Here is a 22991-nt window from a genome sequence, read left to right as displayed (position 1 = left end):
TATAGAAATTAATAAAAAAAAAACTTTTCACTCATAACATTTTGATTTTAACCAACTTTCTACACCTTTTATTATTTCAATAAACTATTTAAGTTTATACATTGAAACTAAATTAAATAATAATAATAATAATAATAATAATAACGAAAATCAATATGTGATTAAAAAACAATATATTTGAATGGTAGTTTATTGGTTAAACAAAATAGGAGGTGTGGTAACTGATGGACGTGCGAAACGGTTTGACAACCGCGTCGTGACAGAAGAACAAACGCTCATGGAAAAGTCGGCAACAATCGTCTCTCTTCTTCTTCTTCTTCTCATTCCTTGGGGTTTCCGTACATATTCTTTTTCCGAATCCTATCTTCTAGGGTTTAACATTCTCCCTCTTTTCTCCCCCATCTTTTCCAAATTCCTCTCTGCTTCTTTCTTTTTCAATCACCATCGCCTTTGCTAGAAGGTGCTTCTCGAGAATTTTCCGTGTTCAATGAAGAAATCTTGTTTTTGTTCGATTCAATTTTGCGCGAGTTTGATTTCAGGCTGAATTTGAATTTGATCGGTGAAATTCGTTTGCAGATCTGTAAATAACCGTTTGTATGAAACGGAATCCGTACAGTTTTGTTGGAGAGGATTATTTCTTTAGAGGTTTATTATTTGCGTAAGCGTTCATACGTTTGCTGGAGATTGAGATGGCGTTTCTGGAGTTGAATGAAGAAATCTGGTTTTTGTTCGACTAATTTTGGCGTATGCTGTGGTGTCATTCCAGATATATGTATCGTTGTTTCGCGAATTTGATATCAGTTGAATCTAAATTTGATCAAGTGAAATTCGTTTTCAGAGGATTTATGCGTTTGCTAGAGATCGAGAAGGTGTTTTGGAGAATTTCGGAGTTGAATGAAGAAATCTGTTTGTCCGATTCAATTCGAAGTTGCGCGTTTCAGGTTGAATGTGAATTTGACGAGGTGAAACGGAATCGGTTCGATTTGGTTGGAATTGTTATATGTGTAATGTGTCATGCATTTAATTTAGGTTTTGATGGTGGAATATTTAAGAGGTTGATGAAGAGGAAAGAATAAAGAGCATTGACAAGATTGTTTATTTGTCTCTGGTCCCCTGCTTTAAGTTTGGCAGAAATACCAGTTGGTGGGACCTAGGGTTAGAGATTATTAACTCCTTCCTGACCTTTTTTTAATTATTTAGAAGTTAAATTGCTCCGTTTTCGAGCTTGAATTCGAGGAATTAAGCTCTTGTACAAAATCGATCGTGGCGTGGTGATTACAGGTTTATGGATTCAGCTGAAAAATCTGCAAATAAAATTAGTAGTATGGGATCTGGTAGCATTGATCAGGTTGATGATGATGATTCGCCATATGCTCGTAAAGATAATAAAGGTCTCAAGTCATCAATTTCTCATCAAGATTCGGATTTACATTCGAGAGGCTGGGATGATGTCTCTGTCTATAATGCCAAGAAGGTAACCTTGATCACAGCTCTTTGCATGTTGTCATGTGCATTGTGAACTAGAACATACACGACAACTATCATTTTGATTATTTGTTTTGAGATTGTATCTAACGTTCCAACATCTGTGACTGTACTGATTTATCAGAAGAATTATGCTTGGTTTCAAGCCCCTGATGGAAAGTGGGAACTGGCAAAGATTATATCTGTAACAGGCACTGAATCACTCATTGCATTTTCTGAAACAAAAGTAAGCTAAATCGTATAGATGATCTTATTATATAATTCCTTTTATATGGAAGGTTAAGCAATGATCTTTGATGTTTTGCTTCTTAATAATGTAGGTATTAAAGGTGCAATCTGATTGTCTGTTACCTGCCAATCCAGAAATCCTTGACGGGATAGACGATCTAATTCAATTAAGTTATTTGAGCGAACCATCAGTCTTGTACAACCTTCAATATAGATATGAACGAGACATGATTTATGTAAGAATCTGTAACCGTTTAATGATTGAGCAATAAGTCTTGCATCTTGAAACTTGTATTACTGTTTTGCTGACATGTTTCTTGGCACTTTAGTCAAAAGCGGGACCTGTGTTAGTTGCCATCAACCCTTTTAAAACGATTCCATTGTATGGAGATGACTACATGCATGCCTATAAGAGGAAAAAGATTGATAGCCCTCACGTATACGCCATTGCTGATACAGCTATCCGGGAAATGATTAGAGGTATGGATTTTTCTTGTGAAGTTCTATCACTGGATATTAAGCTCGAGTGTTTCAGTCATGTTTGTCTTTTTCTTTAATCATATCTTTTACCATTTTGCAGATGAAGTAAACCAATCGATTGTGATAAAGTTAGTTTAACTATCCTAATTGAAACACTTCTATTAAGTTTCGTCTGTTCTTTTTCGACTTTTACTCGTGTTGGTGATACATATGTACTTTAATCTGTACCCTTTATTTCTGTCTACTGTCTAGTGGTGAAAGCGGAGCTGGGAAAACTGAAACAGCAAAGATAGCAATGCAATACTTAGCTGCAGTTAGAGGGGGTAGTGGAATAGAGTACGAGATACTGAAAACGAATCCAATTTTGGAAGGATTCGGGAATGCAAAAACATCGAGAAATGACAACTCGAGTCGTTTTGTATGTAATTTATTTTTCTATATTCTTCAAGCTTATAAATGTATAGAAAACGGTTTATAGGAACATTGTTTTATATGTCAGGGAAAGCTAATTGAAATACACTTTAGTGAAATCGGAAGAATAGCAGGTGCCAGTATTCAAACATGTAAGATGCCACATTTCTCTGATGTCATCACAAGCAAAAACCAAGTGTCTTTGCTATCCTTTTTTTTTTTTTTTTTTTTTTGCAATTAAGTACTGATTGCGTTTTGTGACTTTGTGTTCTATAATGTGTTGCAGTTCTTCTTGAAAAGGTAAGGTTATGATTGATTAGTTGTTTATCCCTCATTCGTAACATTTGAATTTACAAGCCACTTACGTTATCTTTTTATGATCAGTCAAGAGTTGTTCAGTGCACAGAAGGTGAAAGGTCATATCATTCGTTTTATCAGCTTTGTGCAGGAGCTCCACCTTCTCTTAGAGGTGACAGTTACATCAATTTAGCATTTCAATCTTTAATCCAACTACAAAGAGTCTATAAATGGTTATACACGACTCGTAAATATTTTAAGTATTTTAATTAATAAACGCTTTAGTCTATTTTTATTAGATATGAAACTAAAATATACACAAGCCAAAGAAGTTCAACCCAATGTTCATAAGGTTCATGGATTTTTTTTAAAAAAAATTGGCATTTACAACTCTGTGTGCTTTGTTATAGAGAAACTAAACTTGAAGAGTGCGCATGAGTACAAATATTTGCAGCAAAGCAATTGCTATAATATTTCCGGGGTAAATGATGCTGAAGAATTTCGTATCGTAGTGGTAATGTATCCTTCATTATATATGGCTTAAATATGGTGATCTACTGATTTCATTTACAACTTTTTATTATTCTTTTTTTTTATTCAGGAAGCTCTGGATATTGTTCATGTTAGCAAAGAGGACCAAGAAAATGTTTTTTCAATGCTTGCAGCAGTGTTATGGCTCGGAAATGTAACATTTCAAGCTGTTGACGACAACAATCATGTGGAACCTATGATTGATGAAGGTAATTTTCAGCTAGACTGCAAAATCTTGGTCAACCGCCTGTTAATGCCATATATTTTGACTTGATAAATAAATTTTTGGTTTACAGCTCTTCTAACTGTTGCTAAATTGCTTGGGTGTGAGGCTGAGAATCTACAGACCGCTTTATCCACTCGGAAAATGACTGTTATGAATGAAAACATAATCAAAAGGCTAAATCTAACTCAGGTACAATAACTAATCAGATATATCAGATATGATAATCATATAAGAATAAGAACAATTAATATTTTATCACTGAAAAATCTTCATGATTCAGGCAATGGATTCACGCGACGCGTTGGCAAAATCAATATATTCTTGTCTGTTTGATTGGTTGGTGGAACAGATCAACAAATCACTTTCTGCGGGGAAACGTCTGTCTGGAAGATCCATCAGCATTCTTGATATTTACGGATTCGAATCATTTGACGTATGTCTTATGTTTCCTTGTTTCGTTTTCATCACAGCTTATATATAAATGTTGACCTTCTTTCTTTTGACTTTTCAGGTAAATAGTTTAGAGCAGTTCTGCATTAATTATGCAAATGAGAGATTACAGCAACACTTTAATCATCATTTATTCAAGCTAGAACAGGAGGTAGTCCTGCTTAGATAACAGATTATCATATATTTTTTCATAAAAGCAAGTGCTTACATCATAGTTGTTAATAGCGGTGCTATGCTCGCTATAATAGCGTAGCGAAGTGGGAACTTCCCGCGTCAAAAAAGTGATGAAATAGCGATAAAATAGGTTTTTTCTTTTTAATAAATACAAGTATATACTGAAAAAATAAGCGTATTTTAGGGTTTTTGTTACAGGATTTCACTCTTATTGGATTGATACTATCATTTTTTTATCGTGTTATGAATTTACATCGAGATAGATGGTAAACGGGCAACAAGTTGTGCCGCTATTTCATCGCTATAGCTACGTAGCGTATAGGTAGTTGTCGCTATTCGCAATTAACAACTATGGCTTACATCTGTTATTGACTTCTTAGGAATATATCCAAGATGGCATTGACTGGGCAAAGGTTGACTTTGAGGACAATCAAGCTTGTCTCAGTCTTTTTGAGAAGGTTATTCAGTTTTTCACATGGAAATTTCTTTTTTGGATGTCTCATATTGGTTATTTTATCTTGTGGACGTAATCCGATCTTTATGCACTTAGTTTTTAATCTTAACAGAAACCATTAGGATTACTATCCCTATTAGATGAAGAAACCACATTTCCAAACGCGACAGATATGTCATTTGCCAACAAGCTAAAGCAACACTTGAGTGATAATCCGTGTTTTAGAGGAGAACGAGGCAAAGCGTTCACGGTTCATCATTATGCTGGGGAAGTATGCACAATGCACTCTTTCTGAATTATTTTTTTAAAGTTTTTATGTGTGTTTTTTGCTATCTACATGGTGTGTTTTCATTTGTGCCTCTCAGGTAAAATATGACACAACCGGGTTTTTGGAGAAAAACCGCGATTTATTGCATTCGGTTGCCATTCAACTTCTGTCTTCTTGCACATGCAAACTTCCTCAGATTTTTGCTTCCAGTATGCTTTCTTTGACTGAGAAGCCTGCAGTTGGTTCACTAAATAAATCAGGTGGCGCAGATTCCCAGAAGCTTAGTGTCACGTTAAAGTTTAAGGTACGCCCTTTCCCATTTTGACCCGTCTACTGTAGCGTGTGTTTTTTTGTGTTTTTGTTCTGGATTCCACTTTTATCAGTCGGGTATGTTAACTGAAAGCTGTATTGCTTTTCATTGTTTTCAGGGCCAATTATTCCAACTAATGCAACGTTTGGGGAACACAAGGTCACATTTCATACGTTGCATTAAGCCCAATGACTCACACGCGTCTGGAATTTATGATCAACAACTTGTACTTCAGCAGCTAAAATGTTGTGGTGTTTTAGAAGTCGTTCGAATATCAAGATCTGGATTTCCAACAAGAATGACCCATCAAAAATTCGCAAGAAGGTAGATATTAAACTTTTCAGGGTGTTTTTCTTTTAAAAGTACTCATAGTAATGGGTGTTTTTTATTTGTATTTATAGTGAATCCGTAGTTAATCTTACAAGATACAAATTTATTTTGGAAAAAAACTCGGTTTCTAATAAAGTTTATATCGAAAGGTACAGATGAAAAATTAAACACAACCTTGCACTTAGATTTTTTCTAGTATTACACATTATTATAGAAAAAACAATGTATATATTAAATGAAAATTAAAGAAAAAAAAATGTAATTTTTGTGAGATTGAGAAGAGAGAATCCAAGGCCTGCAAGTGCGGATTCACTAGAAATACAAATAAGAAAAGAAACTACCCATTTTTACAAATAATTTTCAAAAACTATTTTTAAAAAGGTTCTTTGATTATTTCTAATGCAATATGTCTCTTTTAAATAATCCTGCATTAGGTATGGTTTTCTTCTTCTCGACCATGTTGCATCACAAGATCCACTAAGTGCATCTGTTGCCATCCTTCAACAATTCAATATTCTTCCCGAAATGTATCAAGTTGGCTATACAAAGTTGTTCTTTCGAACCGGACAGGTTAGCAAATCTTTTGACAAAATAATGTAGTTTAGAAACATAATTAAGTACCTGCTCCTAGGACTGCAAAAGAACCAAACATTCAACGAACAGTTCGTGAACCGTTTGGCAGGAAGTTCATTTGTTTCTTAAACAAATGAACACGAACAAGAAATTTCATTCGTTTAGTTAAATGAATGAATTTGAACAGAGTCCGTGTTCATTCATTTATGTTCGTGAACGTGCGGTAACATGTTCGATTCTGTTCGATAGTTCATTAGTGTTGTTAGCTTTTATATTTTATTTAAATACTTAAAAATTCCAACAAATACAATATTTAATAAGGGTCCGTGCATTATATATTATGTTCATGAACGCCTGTTTGTGTTCGTTTTTTTATTTGTGTTCATGAACATTAGTTTGTGTTCATCAATGTCCATTTTCGTTCGTTGCCTAAAATTAACAAACGAACACGAACACGTTCATTTTCTTAACAAACGAACACGGACACGTTCATTTTCTTAGCAAACGAACATGAACAGTTCGTGAACATATGTATATATATATATATATATATTTTAGCAAACATTCGTTCGATTCGTTTGCAGCCGTTAACTGCGTATTGATGATGCTTGTTTTTTTCGGATATATGTCAGATTGGTAAGCTTGAAGATACACGAAATCGTACTCTGAATGGCATATTACGCGTTCAAAGCTGCTTTAGAGGTCACAAAGCGCGTCTGATTCTGAGAGAAATGAAACGAAGAATTTTCACTCTTCAATCATGTATGTTCCTCTAGATTTACTCTAAACTGTAATCAGATAATACAATCCCCAATAAAATTAACTGAAATTTGGTGATTACAGTTGTTCGAGGGCAAAAAGATAGAAAGGAGTTTGCAATCTTACTACACAGACATAGAGCAGCAGCGCGTATACAAAAGCGGATTAAGGCAATCAATGTTAGGAAAGACTACAAGAAACTTTATGATGCATCAGATGTCATACAAGCAGGTAATATCTTTATATCAGTTTTCTTAACCCCTAAACACTTTCCTGTCACTTTAAATATGATTCTAGAATATATATTATTACAGACAAAAGTAAAAAAAAATATATAAATAACATGTTTCAAGAGGTTATAATCATCTATAATGCAATAACAGACAAAAGTAACAAAAGAAAATATAAATAACACGATTCAAGAGGTTATAATCATCTATAATACAATTATATTTCTAGGGTGATGATCGTGTCGGGTTGGCAGGTTGAAATGATGAGCCCAAACACGACCGATATATTTATACGAGTAAAGTACACGAATGATCCATGTGGTTTACCAAAATTTTGGATTTAGTCCTTAGCTTTCCAAAAGTACACAGATGGTCCCTATGGTTTGCATTTTGTAACACACTTACTCCCAACTTTTTCCAAATGCACATGGATGGTCCCTGTGGTTTGCACTTTGTAACGCATATAGTCCCTAACTTGGACATGCTAAAACCTTTAAATATGTTGGCTGGGGACTAAATGCGTTACAAAATGAAAACCATAGGGACCATTTGTGTACTTTCGAAAAGCTAAGCACCAATTCTAAAATTTTGGTAAAAAACAAGGACCATCCGTGTACTTTACTCTGCTTATACGTTTCAAAGAATTATGTAACCCGAACAATGACCCATCACCCGTGTGGGCATGTAATCCGTTTATCTAAACAAGACAAATGGGTTACGGGTTATAAATGAGTTACAACTGAACAGATTAAACTAGTCATAAATGGATTAGCGAGTTGTTAATGAGTTGTAATAACCGGTTAAACTAGTCGGGTTGAACTTACTAAAAATATATTATTATTTTAACCATGAAGAATTGAATATCAAACCTCTTTCCAGTTATTCGCGGATGGCTTGTCCGAAAAAGTACAGAGGGCACTTGCCTGCAACGATTTAAGGGTAACAAGGACGATGTGCTGGTGAACAAAACGTATCTGGCGGACCTACAACGACGAGTTCTTAAAGCTGAGATTGGTTTACGCGAAAAAGAAGAAGAAAAGGAAATGATCCAGCAACGCATCCAACAATACGAAACCCGTTGGTCTGACTACGAGCAGAAAATGAAATCCATGGAAGAACTATGGCAGAAACAGATGAACTCACTTCAATCTAGCCTAACTTTAGCAAAACAGAACCTAACAGTAGACGATTTTTCTGATCCTTCGGTCAACCTAACCAGCGCGAATAACTTCAGCCGAAGAAACTCAAACGATGCAGCAGGGGCCAGTAGCAATGAAATGAGCGCTGGACTGAGTTTGATCAGCCGGTTAGCCGAGGAGTTTGAGCAGAGAAGCCATGTGTTTGGAGATGATGCACAGTTTCTGGTGGAGGTTAAGTCGGGTCAAGCGGAGGCAAGTTTGAACCCGGAAGAAGAACTTGGGAGGTTGAAACAGAGTTTTGAAGGGTGGAAGAAGGATTTTGGCGCCAGATTGAGGGAGACAAAGGTAATTTTGAACAAACTAAGTAGTGAAGAAGGGAGTAGTGGTCGTGGTGGTGAAAAGGTTAAAAAGAATTGGTGGGGGAGGCTTAACAGCTCAAGGGTTAATTGAGTTTCTTATATTAGCATTCATGTGGGTTTCATTGATTTCGAAATCCCTATATAAGTTTTTTATGTTTGTTTCTGTCATTAGTAAAAATAAAGGAAAATATATGTTACATGTATCTATAATTCAATTGGATTGGATCGTCTCTAGAACCTAAAAACGGATTGTAAAATTAAGCCCTTATTGTTTATCTAATGACTCTAACATGAAGGAATATGATACAAGAAAATAACATTATGAACACACATGAGTAACTACTATTACTGATGAGATAAAATGATCAACTTATTTATCTATTGAAAGTTTTGAGTCATCACTTGCATTGCCTGCCAACAACCGGCAGGATAACTAATCAAAACAAGGAATCGGATAAACATAAATCACAAAATAGTTACAAACTAAACAGGAATAGGATGTCAAAAGGATGATGATCTTTTATAGACAACTGCATATCAATCTTTATGCGTTTAGCTGATAAGTAGGGTGTTGAATCCATAAGGAGTGTTTGGTTAGGAAATAATTCAAGTTGCTTAGAAAATTTGATTTTTGATTAGTTTGTGTTTTCGAATTGCATAAACAACTTTTAAAAAGTTTTTGAAATGTATGTGGATGAAATGTAATCACTTTCAGGCTCAAGTTTTGATCATACAAACTACATATCAATATATGTGTTAAGAAGCGTGAAGGATGGATCCAAGATGAAAAGAGATTTTCTCATTTAAATCTCTTGCTCCTTTCTCCTTCATTTGGCTTTACAAAATGTCAAGTGCATGTAACTCTTCACTCCCCTTTTCGTGTAGAACTAGAGTTATCGGTGTGGTAGTCATGATCTTTGTAGTACCGACACTATTGGATTTGTCCGTCGTCACAGAGTATCGTTAACCATAAGAGTCATTAGATAAACAATAAGGGCTTAATTATGAATACTTGGTGTTCTTCAACTACCACCGATAACGATCAACATTAACCACCATCACAGAGTATCGTTAACCATCAACATTGAGTATCATTAACTACTATCAACTACATTTTCTTTTTAATCTCAAATTTTCTAACAATAATGTTTTACTATTGCCATGTTCTCCAACCAAAAGAATTGACCAATTAACATTGGTCTAAAAATTGAAGAACCAAAAGCGTGATTCAATGTGTCTTGAGGTTGAAGAAATAATCACCACACCCATTTATAGAGAAGAGATCTACATCTACAAGCATGGAATCATATAAAATCAAAGCTTGCTATAGTTTTTTTATTTAAATTTTGATTTAAAAGTTGAAAAATCATTTTGTGAAAAATAAAGATGGAGGATATAAGCAACAATAAAGTCTTACATGTTAAAAGTAGATATTAAAATGTTAGTAAAGATGGTATATCAAATTGTCTTTACCTATTATATAATACTAGTATAATATAATTTTCTAACATTTTGTTGCATTAAAGCTTGTACATCAAGCTTTGTAGATGTTGATGCATCTTATATAGTTGTACCCAATGTGGGTTTACAACTTTGAGCCACGGGAGAGTACAAGGGATTATGCGTAGGGTGCCCCATCATAATGGGTGAGTCCGTAGCAAGCATAAGACCATGTGTAGTGGGGCTTGAACTACAAGCCTTCCCTTGGGCATTATCCGACATGGGGCTCCTAGTATAGATATAATTTATAACACTTGTATGCATTAAGCTTTTGTACATCATGCTTAATTGCTTTTTTTGCTTAATGGTATTGTACAATGGTGCACAAATACTTCACGCTTTATATTATCCATTATTCAATTATCGAATACTATAATTATCCATTTTCCAATATTAAAACCTTATTAATAACCAACAACTTTATGCATATTGTAGTTGTAAAATTGGCTTTGGGAGTTTTTCAAAAAAAAATTGGATTTTTCATTTCTAACCCTAAAGTTTCAAGCTTTGGCAAGTTAAGTTTAAAGTTTTAATCTTTGTTTTCCTTTTAACCCTAAAGTTTTAATCTTTGACAATTTGAGTTTAAAGTTTTAATCTTTGGAAATTTAACCCCTTTGATTAATTTGATTTTTCACTTCTAATTTAAAAGTTTTCATTTTATACAATTTAACCCCTTTCAATAACTTGATTTTCCATTTCTAATTCAAAAGTTTCCATCTTTTGCGATTTAACCACTTTGATTTTTTTTTACTTATGTGTTGTAATCTTGGCTTTGGGGGTTTTCCAAAGAAAAAATAGTTATGCATATGGTTGTTGTAACCTTCGCTTTGGGGTTTTACAAAAAAAAAAAACGTCATTTTTTTTACTATTCACCCAAAAGTATTTCATAAATTATTTTTAACCCAAAATTATTTGTTTTTTTTTACTTTTAACACAAAACTTTTTATCTTTTACAAATCTATCCTCACAACTTTTTTTACTTTCAACTTTGGTCCTTTATAATTTTCATTTTCTACAAATTTTTCGCTTTATGCTTCATTCTAAATTTTGTGACTTAACACATCGCAACGTGCGTCTTTGGTTTAACGTTTTTACGTTTCGTTCTAAATTTTGCGAGTTAACACGACGCAACGTGCGTGTGTGGGTGAACGTTTTTACATCGTCTATTTTTTCCCGTTTGACAGGTTCAACATAACGTGTGCGTCCTAAATCGACTTAGTTATAACTAAAGAATCACCGCCGCATTGCGGCGGGTCGTAATTCTAGTTATATTATACTTTGTAACATTTTTAGGCATAGTGGTGTGATACCTTATGCTTTAAGGGTTTTTTTTAAAAAAAAATTTGATTTATTTACTTTTAATACCAAACTATTTGATTTTTTTTATTTTAATCCAAAACTATTTGATTATTTTACATTTAACCCAAAATTTTTCATGTTTACTTTTAATCCAAAACTATTTGATTTTTTTTACTTTTAACCCCAAAACTTTGGTCCTTTATACTTTTTATTTTTAGCAAAATTTTCGTATTACGTTCCGTTCTAAATTTTGCGAGTTAACACGGCGCAACGCGCATGTGTTGTTAAACAATTTTACGTTATCTATTTTTTTCCGTTTGATAGGTTCATCGTAACACGCGGATCCTAGATCGACTTAGTCATTCTTTTATATGTTTTACGTTTCGGCTTAGTTTCTTCGCATTAAACACCGCAACTTCACTGTTGGTGGTCGTAGGCACTAGTGTGGTATTGGTGTTCGCTCCCGTCACAATGCGGGGTTGCTTAATCCTAGTTTTTAGTATAATAACTATATAAATCAATACCTAATAAATAAATGGCTACTTAGCCACGCATCACGATTCTATGAGCGCATGATCCTTCTCTTGTTTTACCCTTCGTTTTTGTGTTAATTTTATTAATACACCATTCTTAAATCTCTATCACTAACTATTTAGTATTTTATTTATTCAACATACGCAATACACGAGTTTCTAACCTAGTTATATATATATTAAAAATTCAAAAGTTAACTAAACGGAGGATTTATGTGGTTTGCACAAATTACAAGAAACGTGCTCGTGTTTTCGAAATTACATAGACGCTTCCGGTGGTATAAATTTTATAAATATGGTGGCCCTTGATGTTGGATGACGTTAAACTTCCAGTTAACTTATTGTGAAATGTCCATTTACTCATATGCTAAAAGACAAATCAATAAGAAATAATTAAAAAAACATATAATACCCACTTTATTAATATTAAATTAATGAAATACCCCCACGCACACTATTTTGTAGGGCCCACTCACCTTCATCTTGAAACTCCATCATCCACCTTCATTTTCAACCTCTACTCTTCACTCACCACTAGTCGCCCTTTTCCCTGTTCCGGCGACCATTAAAAAAGAAGAAGCGAAAAGAGAGAGGGTAGAAATTTAGGGCTTTGTTTTATTAACAACCCACATCTCCACCGCAACCTCCACCCACGGACACTTACCATTTTCTGAGTGGTCGTCATGAGAAACCACCCACCACAACCGCTAGCCCCCCTTTTTCGCCGTTGAATTTGAGAACCTCCACCTTTAGAAAAATCCCCATTCTCCTTAGTGGTGATGGGCCGATTTAATTAATTATTAATTAATATTAATATATAGTTAAGATTTTTGTTTAGTTTAGTTTATTGAGTAAAGTGCCATTTTGGTTCTGAGGTTTGGTCACTTTTGTCACTTTAGTCCAAAATTCAAACCTTTTAAATCTGGTTCTCTATGGTTTCACTTTTATTGCCATTTTGGTCTAAAAATGAAATCACCTGATATTTGACTAATAAAATCCTGTTAATTTGTCCTTTTCCTCAGGGGCAAAATGGTCAATATAAATTTATTATAACACATTATTAATTAAATTAATTAAATTAAAATTAACTCACTTTAAATTTAAAAAAAAAATGATTTAATAACTCACTTTCTCCTCGTCTCTTTCTCTCTCTTCTCTTCAATAACCCTAATTTCCAGTGTCCATAGCCTCAATCTTTTGATATAATCCCAGCCTTGTATCATGAGTCCTTTCTTCAAATTTAAGGCCAATGCCTAAGACGAATTTAGGAGAGGCAAAACCCCAGTTGAAGAATCTCGATTATCACCTACAGGAGGCTCGATTGGATGAATTCTAGCCGCACTTATATCCAATTTTGGAAGGGAAACACTTACAGGCGCGTTTTGCAAAAGCTGTTGGGTGATAGCACCTCCAATCGATTCATAAGTAGGTCTGATTTGAACATTTGTGGGGGGTTTTGGATGCATTCGGATATATCAACCTACGACGGAGTTAGCATTTCATGATCACCGTAATCGCCGTTTACGATCAACCTATGGCGAAGCAACCGCCGGTAATGCTAGTCCTGATGATGTGGAAAAAGTAGTTCAACTAATTAAACTAAAATAACCCTAATGTAGACTCAAGTAATAATAATCTATACTCTCTAACTTAACTAAACTACTCACCGGCAAGTGAACCGGTCGACTCTAGCAAAGAAAAGTAAGTCCGGATGTCGAACCCACAAGGACTCTAATTAATTACGTTAACGACTCTATTTAGACTAGACACTGACACGACTTAACAATTATTGTGTTTTAGGGGGGGGGTTTACTAAAATCCTAAAATTACAATTAAAATAAAATTAAGACTAACACGAACGAAAACTAAGGTTTGATTTAGATGTGATTAACGACTACCTAGACTTGAATCCGGTTTAACTAGCATTGGACTTCTAACGGTATTATTGTTGTATGGAGCCGGGATCGTAAAATACTAAACCTTAAGTTATTTCAATGCTAAGACTTCCCGACCCTTCTCAGGAAGAAACATAGGAAATCCTACAAGGCTGTTGTGAATACCGACTGTTAGATTTCCTCTCAGTCCTCTAACGACTCTAAAAGTGCCCTAATACGACTATCTACCTCTCAGCGCGACAATCTAAGGCAATTCTAGGTTTTGACTTGGTTTACTAGACACAAATGCAATTAGGGAACTAAAACCGACTTCTCTCAAAACCTGTCTTAGCTATATATTGCACTGAGACCTAATAACTAACTCGAGCCTTTCAGCGACAAGTTACGCAGAATATTTAATTCTAGTTGTATTTTAATTACTGTTTCTAAGGCTATTGGCCAATTTACCCAAAGATCACCCGAACCCGCAAGGATGCAAATAATCAACACAAATTTATTATGTGAAAGACATTCGCCAAAATCTATGTGAAACAGTAAACAATCAACAACCAAAAGTAAATACGCACATGCACCAAATCAGAAATACTAGAATACTTTACTTTCAGAAATCAATCCTTAATCAAACAATAATAACCATTAAAAGATCCAAACTTTAATCAAACCATCATCTTGTCTAGGTAGTATCTAAGGTTTAGCCAAGAAACATGTTGTCTATAGTAAACAAATCAAGTGCAAAACAAGAATTCATTGGAAAAGATCGAAAACACGAAATTAAAGAAAACCGGGAGATAAAACCCGAACAATCTTCACTTCCACGCTCCAAGCTTCAACCGAGTGATTCCCGCAAGCTTAAACACTCCAAGATACTCAAAATCTGCTCCAAAAGTCGCCTAGGGTTTCCTTTGTTCGTAAGATAAGTCATTAATGATCATTAACTTTCATTATATAACAAACCCTAGCCACAAAACAACTAGTCTCGCCAGCCAACCCGTCGCGTAGGGCGACGGGCATAACTCCTTATCACTCGCGCGGCGCGAGCATGTAACATTTCAGACTTGTTTGCTTCGTTGTTGGCGCTACGCGAGCAAATCCTAGGAACCCCATGGCGCGACGCCACGGGCATTTTTTCACAGCCTCTTGCCTAAGAAATCCAGCTTTTCATCCCAAAACTCTTCAAAATAATTCTAACACTTTCAGACTTGTTCCAGGATGTAATGTTTCAGAACTCTAGTTCGTTTCCACTCAATTTCCAGCAAATTAACGTATAAAGACCTGGAAAACCGAACTTTGATCAATAGCACGTAATTCTAAATAAAACTAAACTATAAATAACGATAAACTATACAAAATATACACGAATAAAGGATGTATTTTGCAATACATCAAATATCCCCAGACTTGCTCTTTTTTCGTCCTCGAAAAAGAATTGTGCAACGGAATCAGAGACGAATAATCATTTGGGTCAAAATTTATTTATATCTTATTAAAACCAAAACTTGCGTTAGCGGCGATTGCGAATATACTTATCCCTTTAAACCGAATCCAATCCTAAGCCCTTATCATGTGAATTTAGTTTAAGTGCGGTCAATCTACCTAGGGTCTCACACTAAAATTTACGGTCCACCTAGTCCCACCTCAAGCTTATAGGACTAAAGGAACGATCATTGCACCAATTCCCAACCGTCTTATATCAAAACCAAGAGAGTTTACAATCAGATTCTTTCTTTTTCCATTTTTTTTCGCTTTTCTTTTTTCATTCGTGAGTCTAGACGATGCTCTCCCTAACCAAGAGGCAATCCGGCTGTAGAGTCGCTATCCCCAACCCAGATTACTTAAGCTTCGGTACTTTGTTTTTTCTTTTCTTTGCACGGTCGATTTCACACACCCTAGCGGTAATCTTGATGTAGAGTCGCTATCCCCAGCTCAGACTACATAGGAATGCATTACTTTCATTTAGTTTCTAGCTCACTTTTTATTCTATTTTTTTCATTTTTTTCGCATGATCACAAACTCTAACAGTTTTAACTTATAACGGTGCCCCTTATACTATTATCGGCAGTTTTGATTTCCCATATCTCCCAGGCGAAAACCCACTAGCAGACCGACAATTAAGGTATATTAGATCAAAGGGACTTAAAACCAAACCCGGGCCTATCCACATATCCCTAACTAGACGCAAGCTCGATTTATTATAATCTCATATTATTATTATTTAACCCAAGCAAAAATTCACCTTTTCTATCATTTTCCATTTTATTTGCGAACTTCTCATATCGAAGGACATTTTCTGATTTTTCATTTTTTTTTGGATTTTCAAATTTTTAATTTTTTTTTATTTTTCAATATAAGACTCGATTATTTACATGTATCCCATCCCCACACTTGAAGATTGCATTGTCCCTAATGCAAGAATAGAAATACGACTCATTACCTAACAACTACTAAACTACTAACTAACAACTAAATAAATAACGAACTAACGACAAAATAAATAAAAATACAACAACAAAAAGGGAAACGACTTAGCTGATATGTGAGACTGTCAAAGTGCCAGTCATTTCCACATAAGCCCTCCAATTCGAAACGCGCTCAGCAAACAACTCTAAACTTGGACATGCGAACGAAAGCGGCTAACACACTCAACCTATCTGAATCAAACAAACTACCAAAACATAACATCATATATATATATATATATATCAAAAGCATCAGTAGTCTATCGGTTTCATCACATCGACCAACCAAGTCATCCCTAACCAATCTGTTTAAAGTGTATGAATATCAGTACAGACCAAAAAGTGAGGACCAAAACAGCACAAAATAAAAATAATCAGCAAAAGATATAGTAGTCAGTTACTGCTTTGCATCCTCATGCCATCCCCGCACTACTGCTCACTGTCCACTATTGGACTCGTGACTGCTCTCCTCAAATACCTGAAATGGAGGCTCCGGATCAGCCTGTGCACCAGCACCCTGCTGCCCTGGCTGGAAGTAATCCGGAATCCTCATGCTCTGAACGGTCATCATATAACGAAGAACATCATCCTGCCTCGACTGACCCCTCTAAAGTGTCTCAATCAAATGCTCTAGCCTGTCCAGTCTCTGCTCCATATAGCCAGAGAATGACTCCAAAGTAAGAGGCTCAGGTAGAGGATGTCTCCTCGGGTACTGACGTGCTAGCCGCTCGTGTACCTGCGGTGGCTGTTGCGTATGTGTGGGCTCAATCTGAGTCACGACATCCCCAGTTGGATGCCCCTGTGTCGGCTGAACCTGTTTACCCTGTTTGATCGGCTCCCAGCCGTACAGCTCCTGCTCTGACACTATGCCTGCCTTCTGCAGGTCCTGCAACCCAAACATCGCTGTCGTGGGCCCCTATGTAGAAATTCGGGAAGATATTTATCAAACACCCCCAAATTTGTTGCAATCCTGGTAATGTAAGGGCCCAAATTCAACCCAGCTCGAATACCTCCTCTTCGACCTCTACTAAACGAATCTGCTAAGATAGTAGCCAGATTCATCTCCCTCTTCTGCACGCTACACATCAAAATAAACAGCTCGATCCAATTCGCCTTGTTTTCCCCCGACTTCCTACCCACTAGTGTAGTCGACAAGATTTTCAGCACATATCTATACACAGGATTACGAACCGATGTGATCAGATTCATAGACGCAAACGGACGATCAGAAATCGTACTCCAAAACTCTTTCAACTCAGTCCCACCAACACTATAATCTCTAGGCTTATTATACGCACCCCTCAAGCAAGTAGCAAACTCCGGCCTCTTCACCTCCTGTTCGGTATACAACCCCGAAACTATAGCAAACCGCGCAATATTCATTACATACACTTTCCTTCCAAAGCTAAATGACACAGATGTGCCCTGCTCGAACGTACCCTCCTTATGCACCCAAGTGCTATGGAACTCTAGCACTAACTCCTCATACTGAGGCTCTATACAATCCAATGCATCAATCAATCTTTCCCCTAAAAGGTCCCTCACTTCCTGCTCTGAGCCTATTTCATTTAACCACTTCCAATTGATAACCCGGTGTTGAAGTAGCTCAGTATCTTTCAATTTTTCAAATTTGTTCCATTCTGGTGAATCTTCCTCAAACTTCAGAATCGGGTGATCATCTCTGTGCGTTTTCTGATCCGGAATAAAGTTATAATTTGTTTGATATTTGATTTTTCTTAATTTCGGATCATCGGCTGCTATTTGAATTATCGGCGTTTCTTGAGGAACCGGATCCTGCTGCGGTGCTGACTGACCCGCTCCGGTTTTCCTACCTTTTCCTCGGCGAGAACTACTAGCCATGCCTGCAAAACAGAAAAATATCAAGACAAAACAAGCAAATAGTCAGTAATAACAAATTTTGGTATTTTTAAATTTTATAATTTTTTTTAAATAAGAATAGTCGTATGGCATTTCATTCGCGGCTAATTCTAAAACAAGCGGGTTACTTTTTACAATTGCTAAGTGGTAGTTAAACTCGCCCGGATGGAGATTGAGTACGGGCGGGCTTAAACCACTTGTACGTGCAAGTAAACCCAAATAATACTAAACTACTACTAAACTACGCTAAAACGACACTAAGACGACGCGAAAACACTAAACTAGACTCAATGTACACTACCCCCCATCGGCACTTTTAATTTTCCCAATTAAGAGCCAAAGTGCCAAAATATGACATTGAAGTCCAATGCGCGCTTTAACTTAATGTGCTTTTTAGATGTTTGAAAATAGATTTGAGTAGCGAAAAATTCCGCCTAGTAAAAGGAGGTTTCTTTCGAATGCAAAAATTTAGTTCCAAAGCGCAAACTCGAAGCTTCAAGTCAATGTATCAAACATTCAAACCCAACCAAGCAAATATCAAGCAAACAATTTCACCACCAACCCGACTAGCAAAACCAATCCCAATCAACTACATTTACCATCCCAAACCGACACCACCCCAGGCCTATGTACTTTGAAACAAAAAGCAAATTCCATTTCAAGAAGCTACGTAACCCAAACCAATCCCATCCGCAACCTATCCAAGCAAATGCAACCAAGTATGGACTTGACACACAAGACGTGCAAACCGACCCACATTAAAACATAAGACCAAATCGACACACCAAACCACACAAAGACGCAACTCACTAACTCAACCAAACTGAACCAATACAACTTACAGATTAGCGACTCGAACATGACTCGAACCAAACAACATGACTGACCCGATAACCATCACCAACAAATTCGATAACTAAAACAGACTCGACACAACGACTCGATTAGACTGACCTCCATGACTAACACTCAACATTAACACAAGGAGACTGACTCGAAACAGGACTCGACTCAACACTGGACTCCACTGAACCACTAAACTGATCCGACACACCAAGACTATGACATCACGGGACTTGAAATCTACTCATACCTTGACTCGAAACCTATGCCGACTCGACAGATCAACCTAGTATGACTGACTTGACACCTGTTGACATCATGAACCAAGGAAATCGACTTAACCATGACATCAAAACACCTAACTCACAAACACTCGACTCAATGACGACTATCCCAACAACTTCTGACCACTCGACCGGACTTAACTGACTCGACACAACCGGACAAAACATAAACCAACACAATGAACTGACCATCTATGTTGAATCAGCGATTATGCAAGAAAATAAACAAGAATTGTACCTGAATCGATGAAATATGCGTTAAAAATCAGAACTTTTCGTGCAAAACGAGTCCCAAATCGGTGAGATATGTCAGTCGGATGTTGATTTGTTTATGGGGGTTTTGTTGGTGGGTGAAAACCGATCACGGAGGTAGGAGTGGTGTGGAGAATGGTGGTCGGATGGTGTGGATATGGTAGGTGGAAGGAAGGAGGTAGGTTATCGACGATGGGTATTAGAGAGAAAGGTGGAAGGCGGTTGAGGACAGCAGGTGACCGAAAAGGGTTTTAAAAATTTTAATTGTTGCTGGCGTCGCGCGAGTAAGGTGGAGGGCGTCGTGACGCAGTGCTAACGGGTAGGGATCAACACAAAGGGTTCCGCTTCAAGGGTTCAAACAGCTTAAAAGGGGTTGAAATGGGTTTATAATGACCCTCAACAGTGGCGCCACGCGAGTGACTATTTTAAATAGAAAGTTTCGAAAAAAAATCAAGTTTTTGCCTTAGAATTTTTTCTAACTCTTACCCAACCTTCCCCAAACCATCCCAAAATTTTTCTAAGTATGGGACTTACCTGGGATGACTTTTTCTTCGCGTTTTCAGCTCCTCAAAGGTACATTTCCTGCAAATTCACTCACAAACACAAAACACAAACACGAAAAATATGAAAAATAACGAAATTTACAAACGGTACATACTCTACAAACGAAACTTTTCGCGCTCACTGCTCGGTGAAGGTGGGTGGGTCCTTGAGAGGAATTTCTTCCTCTTCGGTAGTATCAATGGGACCTCCCAAGTAGTGTTTCAAACGATGACCATTTACCTTCCATGCTCCTTTGTCAACTTTGTCGTATAATTCAACCGTGCCGTATAGAAACACTTCTTTTACCACATACGGTCCACTCCATCTTGATTTTAGCTTCCCTGCTATCAATTTCACCTCGAATTGAACAAGAGCACCCTATTACCTACCTTAAACTCCTTCAATCTTCGCAATCTCCTATCATGCAACGCCTTAGTTTTTTTCCTTGATACTCCAAGATCGTTCATAGGCGGCATCCCGCAAAGCTTCCAACTCATGAATTTGGAAGAATCTTCTTCTAGCGGCTTCTGTAAGATCAAGGTTAACGGTTATCAAAGCTCACAAAGCTCTATGCTCTAATTCTACCGGAAGATGGCAAGCCTTGCCATACACAATCATAAAGGGTGTTGTTCCTAACGGTGTTTTGTAGGCGGTGCGGAATGCCCACAAAGCGTCGTCGAGCTTTTCCGACTAATCCTTTCTACTTTTTCCTACCGTTTTCTCTAAGATTCTCTTCACCCCTCGGTTAGCATTCTCTACTTGGCCACTAGTTTGCGGGTGGTATGAGGTGGAAAGACGATGAGTGACACCGTAACGCGCAAGTGCCTTTTCTATGGCGGAATTGCAAAAATGTGTGCCACGGTCACTTATTATAGCTTTAGGGACTCCGAAACGCGTGAATAGCTTTTTAAGGAATCTCACCACCACTCGGGCATCATTAGTGGGTAAAGCTTGAGCTTCTACCCACTTAGAGACATAGTCAATGGCCACGAGGATATACCTATTCCCACTTGAAGATGGGAAAGGTCCCATGAAGTCAATGCCCCAAACGTAAAAAATTTCTAGAACTTGAATGGGATTTTGGGGCATTTCATCCTTGGATGAGATGTTTCCGGTACGTTGGCAACGGTCACATGTCCTAACAAACTCTACGGCATCCTTAACTAGCGTTGGCCAATAAAAACCACTATCGAAAATCTTTTGTGTGATGGCCTCCCGTTAAACCCTCGTGCACATGTCTAAGGATATCTAACCCATCCTCCTTGGAAACACATCTCCTAAGCACTCTATCTCCACCTATCCTAAATAGGTACGGGTCATCCCAAATGTACTTCCTAGCTTCCCTAAGAAGCTTTTTCTTTTGTTGATATGACATACCCCTCACGAGATCTCCGGTCGCTAAATAATTTGCCAAGTCCGAGAACCATGGCAAACCCTCTACCTCGGCACTAACAAAATCTATGGTTTCGTGAGGAAAAGTGTCTCCTATGGAATCCTCACGAACCTCTTCTCTCTTTGGGTCCTCTAAACGTGACAAATGATCGGCGACCACGTTTTCCGCTCCCTTTTTATCCTTAATTTCTATATCGAACTCGGAGAGCAAAAGAATCCATCTAATGAGATGCGGCTTCGCGTCTTTCTTTTGGAATAGAAATCGCAAAGCGGCGTGGTCGGTGAACACGGTGGTTTTGGAAAGCACGAGATATGAGCGAAACTTATCAAACGCAAACACTACGGCTAAGAGTTCTTTTTCCGTGGTGGTATAGTTCTCTTGAGCATCATTTAGAGTCATGCTCGCGTAGTAGATTGGATGAAAGTGTTTATCGACTCTTTGACCTAAGACCGCACCTACGGCATAATCGCTTGCATCACACATGAGCTCGAAAGGCAAGCTCCAATCGGGCGAAACAAGTATTGGGGCACTAACAAGTTTCTCTTTCAAGAAGTCAAACGCCTTGATGCACTCCTCGTCGAAGACGAAAGGTACATCCTTCTCTAAAAGTTGGGTCATGGGGCATGTGATTTTGGAAAACTCTTTTATGAAACACCTATAAAAGCCCGCATGACCTAGGAAACATCTAACGGACTTGACACTAATAGGTGGAGGCAATCTACTTATGGTATCTATCTTGGCCCTATCCATTTCTATACCCTTTCTAGACACCTTGTGTCCTATCCGTCACCATAAAGTGACACTTCTCCCAATTCAACATAAGATTTGTCTCTATGCACCTCTTAAGCATCCTATCAAGATTTAGAAGACATTGTTTGAAGGTGGTGCCATAAACCGAGAAGTCATCCATGAAAACCTCCATGGAAGTCTCAAGCATGTCTTGGAATATAGCAACCATTCATCTTTGGAAAGTAGCCGGAGCGTTGCATAACCCGAAAGGCATGCGGCGATACGCATAAGTGCCGTAAGGGCATGTGAACGTCATTTTATCTTGATCCTCCGGGGCGATGGGGATCTGAAAATAACCCGAAAATCCATCAAGAAAACAATAAAATTGTTGACCCGCTAGACGCTCCAACATTTGGTCAATGAATGGTAAGGGGAAGTGGTCTTTCCGGGTGGCGTCGTTTAACTTTCGGTAGTCTATGCATACACGCCAACCGGTAACGGTCCGAGAAGGGATTAGCTCGTTCTTTTCGTTCATGATCACCGTCATCCCACCCTTCTTTGGGACGACTTGGGTCGGGCTAACCCATGGTGAATCGGAAATAGGGTAGATCACCCCGGCATCTAACAACTTAAGCACTTCCTTCTAAACAACCTCTTGCATGTTCGGATTTAGGTACCGTTG

The 22991-nt window shown here is 37.3% G+C and overlaps 3 protein-coding genes across 4 annotated transcripts; 1 reads left to right on the top strand and 2 right to left on the bottom strand.

The window, feature by feature from the left end:
- The first annotated feature begins 207 nt into the window (after positions 1-207).
- Positions 208-9003, top strand: LOC110894639 (myosin-1). Of its 2 annotated transcripts, XM_022141861.2 has the most exons (22): positions 208-1474; positions 1610-1711; positions 1806-1949; positions 2043-2193; positions 2294-2321; positions 2446-2611; positions 2693-2756; positions 2891-2904; positions 2989-3073; positions 3312-3415; positions 3503-3641; positions 3729-3847; positions 3939-4091; positions 4170-4259; positions 4663-4740; positions 4849-5007; positions 5102-5308; positions 5433-5638; positions 6079-6214; positions 6850-6979; positions 7061-7207; positions 8086-9003. In XM_022141861.2, the coding sequence occupies exons 1-22, from the start codon at positions 1286-1288 to the stop codon at positions 8793-8795; spliced, it is 3321 nt and encodes a 1106-aa protein (XP_021997553.1). In that variant the 5' UTR covers positions 208-1285; the 3' UTR covers positions 8796-9003. The 2 variants fall into 2 exon arrangements, with proteins under 2 accessions (XP_021997553.1, XP_021997554.1); XM_022141862.2 differs by lacking the exons at positions 208-1474; positions 1610-1711; positions 1806-1949; positions 2294-2321 and having other exon boundaries at positions 2057-2193.
- A 7591-nt stretch (positions 9004-16594) lies between these two features.
- LOC110894638 lies at positions 16595-20006 on the bottom strand. The gene is made up of 2 exons (XM_022141860.2): positions 19631-20006; positions 16595-18249 (listed from the first exon to the last, which is right to left on the bottom strand). The coding sequence occupies exon 2, from the start codon at positions 18245-18247 to the stop codon at positions 17252-17254; it is 996 nt and encodes a 331-aa protein (XP_021997552.1). The 5' UTR covers positions 18248-18249; positions 19631-20006; the 3' UTR covers positions 16595-17251.
- LOC110892713 lies at positions 19585-21219 on the bottom strand. Its single transcript, XM_022139863.1, has 5 exons — positions 20902-21219; positions 20573-20714; positions 20330-20528; positions 20179-20226; positions 19585-19630 (listed from the first exon to the last, which is right to left on the bottom strand). The coding sequence occupies exons 1-5, from the start codon at positions 21217-21219 to the stop codon at positions 19585-19587; spliced, it is 753 nt and encodes a 250-aa protein (XP_021995555.1).
- Between the last annotated feature and the right edge of the window lie 1772 nt (positions 21220-22991).

The sequence above is a fragment of the Helianthus annuus genome, chromosome 12, assembly GCF_002127325.2.
Source record: "Helianthus annuus cultivar XRQ/B chromosome 12, HanXRQr2.0-SUNRISE, whole genome shotgun sequence".
NCBI classification, from domain to species: Eukaryota; Viridiplantae; Streptophyta; class Magnoliopsida; order Asterales; family Asteraceae; genus Helianthus; species Helianthus annuus.
This window is presented reverse-complemented; position numbering and strand designations above follow the sequence as displayed.